Source organism: Nestor notabilis, unplaced genomic scaffold (assembly GCF_000696875.1).
Source record: "Nestor notabilis isolate BGI_N333 unplaced genomic scaffold, ASM69687v1 scaffold22167, whole genome shotgun sequence".
In the NCBI taxonomy this organism is placed as follows: domain Eukaryota; kingdom Metazoa; phylum Chordata; class Aves; order Psittaciformes; family Psittacidae; genus Nestor; species Nestor notabilis.
This window is the reverse complement of record NW_009937200.1, coordinates 10,315-14,924: the sequence shown is the minus strand read 5'-3', so window position 1 is coordinate 14,924 and position 4,610 is coordinate 10,315. Positions and strand designations below refer to the sequence as shown.

Here is a 4,610-nt window from a genome sequence, read left to right as displayed (position 1 = left end):
TCCTGCTTTCCCTTGGAACAGCTGTTGTAGTTTTCAGCCCAGTTTTCTAAGCTAAAGTTGTAGGAAATTGAAAAAAGTGCCATTGAGTAGAAGCTGTGGAAGTGCTGCAACCTACCAATAGTAATACTCAGTACTCTGTGGGGAATACTTAATGCAGCTCCATGACTTCCTTTCAAACAGCATTAGGTTGTTTCCATGTATAGAGCAGGAGACTAAGACATGGAAGAGGAGGCTAAAACTGTGAAGAAAGCCACTAAGCCTAGTAGCCTGTAGGCTGCTGGTTGCACCTCAGGTTAATGACAACAGATGCCAGATTGCCTAAGCCCCGTGCAGAGTTTTGGGTGTCTAGGATATGGTGTCTTCAGGTGTTACTGAAGAACGTGGATGCTGTATTGGAGCATGAAGTGTGAAAGCTAGAAGTGCTACTAACCCATACTGCATCAAATCCCCTTGCAGCCAATCATAAAAGACAGAAATGACTTTTTTAGCGGCCTTTGCAGTGGACTCTGCCACATCCTCTGCTCCCAGGACTGAGATTAGCAACTGGGTGGTATTTTATCATGGCCAACAAGTGTGTGCTGCCCCACCTGGCTATGGCCTGTTCAGAACAGCTGGGCATCCAGCAATGGGTGCCAAGGGGAAGGTCCCTGGAGCCTCAGCAGTGGTGAAGCTGTGACAGAGCCTGTGACTTGCAGACATGGTCATCCTGAGTGTGATGGCCTGACTTCTGCTCTGAGGCCGCACAGGAGCCAAGCCTTGCAGAGTGAGGAGCACCAAGTGGATGTGCCCAGTCAGAAGACTCTGGTATTGTTATCCAGCACTGCTGGATCTCAGTCCGCATCAGGCTCTGAGCTGTTAAGCAAACACTGAAAGCAGAGAAAACCTAGTACGTCTGTTCCCAGCAACTCCATGCTGATGGCACAGTCCCAGTTACGAACACAGACTGTTGGTTGCCTGGAGTGAGCCAGGGCACAAAGCTTTTTGTTTTCTGTTAGCTCTTAAGCATTTAAAACCTCAGGAATTCTCAACTCCCAGGCTCATTCATTTTCCACCATGCTACTGAGGCGCGCTGGGTAGCTGGGTTTTTTCCTTCAGCAAGAGATTAATAGATCCCAAAACCTGGAAGGAGTGTGGAGGGAGTGGCAGTGGCCTATAGGAAAAACTCATTGCTTACAACTGTTTCTCATTTTAGGGCAGTTTCCTAGCAGCTTTGTGGAGCCTGTGGATATTCCCCCTTTGAAGCAGGGAGAAAAACTGTTTGTTTGTACCAGTGACTTCACATCTCAAGAGCCAGGAAGCTTGTCATTGCAGAGAGGTAATCTACATTCCCTTCTTTTGCTTGGCACCTTGTCGCCCTCACCTGTCCTTCCAGAAGCATGAACCCAGTCACAGCATCCTGCCTAGAGTGACAGGAGAGAGAGGGGAATTTCCTAATAACCTCATGACATGGCTCATATCAAATCCACCATGGACCTTTGGGCTTCTGCTACTCTGGTACCAGTTTTTCATGATCTATCATTACTCTTGAAACTCCAAAAACTGGAGTTGTCTGATCATAGTAAACGTACAGCTGCCTTTTAACTGCCTTCCAGTTCCCAAATCTTAGACTTGCATTTGAGGGAGAAATCAAAGCTTTGGTGGACCTTCACTGTTTGCAAGCCAAAACTGTATCTTAGACGTGTGCAGGAGGCTGCCAATGCTTCATGCCTTACTGCCATTCCGTACTCTTGTGCATCCCCAGAATGCACTGTGCTCTGTGCAGAGAGTCAGTCCTCACCCACAGACAGGAGGGTCATGGGGAGGCAGGAATAAAAGGTGAGAAGCAATCATGATGGCAGACTTAAACTGGTTTGTCTCATTCCCTGCAGGAGACCTGGTGATCCTTGGGGGGTCTCTGGCCTCCAGCTGGCTCCAGGGCCGAAGCAGCTGGGGTTCCAAGGGCTTTTTCCCTTCATCATGTGTGCGGGAGTTGTGCCTTTCGGTTCAGAGCCGTCAGCTGTCCCAGAGCGCTCTCCTGGAGGTGCCTGCCTATTCACTGGGCCAAGCCCGGGCCCTAATGGACCTGTCTGCTCAGCTGGAAGAGGAACTGGACTTCAGGGAAGGGGATGTGATCAACATTGTTGGTGTCCCAGAGCCTGGATGGTTCGAAGGCGAGCTCAGAGGCCATAGGGGCATCTTCCCAGAGGGTTTTGTGGAACTGCTTACTCCTCTGCAAGCATCAGGAACCTCAGTGGATCCAGAACCCACAGGGACTTGTGACATCAATGGGACAGTGGAAGTGGCCCCCAAGGAGGAGGAGGAGCCAGGGAGCACTTACGGTGTTGCCCTTTATCAGTTCCAAGCACTGGAGTCCAAGGAATTGGATTTCGATGTGGGTGACAGGATTCGGATCATAGGCATTCTGGAGGATGGATGGCTGGAAGGGGAGCTGAGGGGGAAATGTGGCATCTTTCCACACCGATTTGTGAGGCTGGAAGCTTCTGAGGCTTGCAGGGATAAGGCAAGTGCTGGGGATCCCCAACATGGAGGCAACTGTGGAGTGACCGTCCATCAGGACCTGGAAAATACCTGCTCCGAATCTCCTCCTTTGCCAGGGAAAGATGGCAGGAAAAAGGAGCATGGCTCAGCCCATCAGGACCTCGAAAATACCTGCTCCAAATCTCCTCCTTTGCCTGGGAAAGATGGCAGGGAAAAGGAGGATGGCTCAGCAGCACACCCTGAGCCTGACACTGTTTTGTCTCACCAGGCGGAGAGGTCAGAGAATCCTTTTGGCACTGACTTGGGACAGCATCAGGCCTTTCCCAGCACAGGACACCAAGGACAACTTCCCAAAGGCACAGCAGACTCCTTCCCCTTTGGCCACACAAAGACAGTCAATGGCCTTCTCCCCTCTGCTCAGCTGCCCCCCCAACAGGGCAACAGACCTGACCAAGCAGGTGAGTTGGAGCCTGAGGGGACTGTTTCAGCCTCCCCAGGAAACTCAGAAACTCACACCCTACCCAAGCGTGATGGAGACAGTCCCACTGTGTCCTTGCAAGCTCCCCACTTCCTCAAGGATCCTTGCAGGAGCCAGGTGACTTCTCCTAACAACTGGGCGGCATCTGAGCCCCAAGAGAGCCAGAGCAGCACCCAGGACCTGGACAACGGTGTGGACAGTCAACAGGAGAAGTCCAAACCCTGTACCTCCAGCCTGGGAGGTGCCCAAGTGGGTCTGGACACGTGGGCTGGGAGCTGGGGGGAATGCTGCCCACTCGGGGCACAGGGGGACAGCTGCACAGACCTCGACTCCAAACTGACTGAGCAGCTGGTGCAGTTTGAGAAGAGCCTGTCCAGTACCAGCGCTGAGCAGGACAAGGTCTCCCGCCACTTCTCTATCTTGGACTACAGCTCTGAGAAGGACATTGTCCGTGGGTCTCCTGAGTCTGCCCCCCAAGCCAGGCAGCCAGAGAGGAGGAAAGCCCTGAGGCCACCCCCTCCTCGGCCCAGCAGCCTTGTGACAACTCCTGTGCACAGGCTGGGTGGCCAAGTGCCCAAAGGCGGGTCTCTGTCCTTCTCGGTCAGGCCCTCCCGGCCTGCACCCCGGCCTCCACCAAGCAACCAGCGGAAAAACGCGGCCCCTGCGCAGCTTCAGCCCAGTGCCCAGGAGCAGCGGGTGGAGGAGGGACGTGAGGACTTGACACGTGCAGGATCAGCTTCCCCCCACTCCATTCTGCTGATGAGGATAGGAGAGGTGGAGCGAGACCTGGAGGCCTACGGCAAGACCCGCACTGAGCTAAGTCTGATGCTGGAGGAGCAGCAGGATGAGCTGGTGAGAGCAGAGACCCTGGAAAACCTTGATTTCTGTGACTCCAACATCGAGAGCCTCAGTGTGGAGCTGCAGGAGCTGAGAGGTGAGTCTGCAGTAGCATGGGATGGGATGCTTCAGGGGGACAGCTGTGCCATGCTGTGTACAGGCACTGTTGGAGCCATTGTTTTATTTCCTTCTTTAGTTCCTGATTTTGGTCATTTTGTAAGCATTGTTATAGTACAAATCATCATGATTTTGCCTCAGAGAGCCACAGAGTCATTCTCTGGACATCCTTCATCCCTGGCTTTCCCCATCCTCTTTTCCTTCTGACTCTCACACATCCTTTTCAGCCCCACCATACATCCAGAGTGCTGATCTGATCCATTGCCAGTGTGTCCTTGCTCTCAAACAAAACCACAGCTGCTACAGGTTCAACTTCCCTGCCTCATCCTCTCGTAGCTGTAGGGGAGTAAGCAGCAGCTTCAGAGTGGCTTTGCTGGTGGTGCTGCAGTTGAGGTTTGAGTTGACTGATGTCTGTAGTATGACTGTCCTCAGCCTGTCAGGGCTTTCCTGCATCCCATTCTGCTCTGATGGTGATACAGACTTTTGGGGAATGTCACTTAAATCAGAGGGGATGCACAGAAGGGTGCTGAACCTGGCCTGGGAGTGGGATGGGCTAGTGGCAAAAGGTAGAGCCTGCCTCTGTGCTCTTCCAACCATGGAGTCCAGGACAGAAAAATGATACTGTGCTGTTGGTAACAGCAACAAAGAACTTTAAATTATATCATGTCTGTAGCTGGAAAGATTACTTTTGTCCATGGAG

At 52.5% G+C, this 4,610-nt stretch overlaps 1 protein-coding gene across 1 annotated transcript in view; it reads left to right on the top strand.

The window, feature by feature from the left end:
• LOC104408962 (dynamin-binding protein-like) overlaps nucleotides 1–4,260 on the top strand; it is a 5,557-nt gene extending 1,297 nt beyond the window's left edge. Inside the window, exons 2-4 of the mRNA XM_010018713.1 lie at nucleotides 1,193–1,315; nucleotides 1,869–3,894; nucleotides 4,179–4,260. Of these exons, the coding sequence (XP_010017015.1) occupies nucleotides 1,193–1,315; nucleotides 1,869–3,894; nucleotides 4,179–4,260 (2,231 nt within the window). The remainder of the gene's footprint in view (nucleotides 1–1,192; nucleotides 1,316–1,868; nucleotides 3,895–4,178) is intronic.
• Nucleotides 4,261–4,610: the final 350 nt, after the last annotated feature.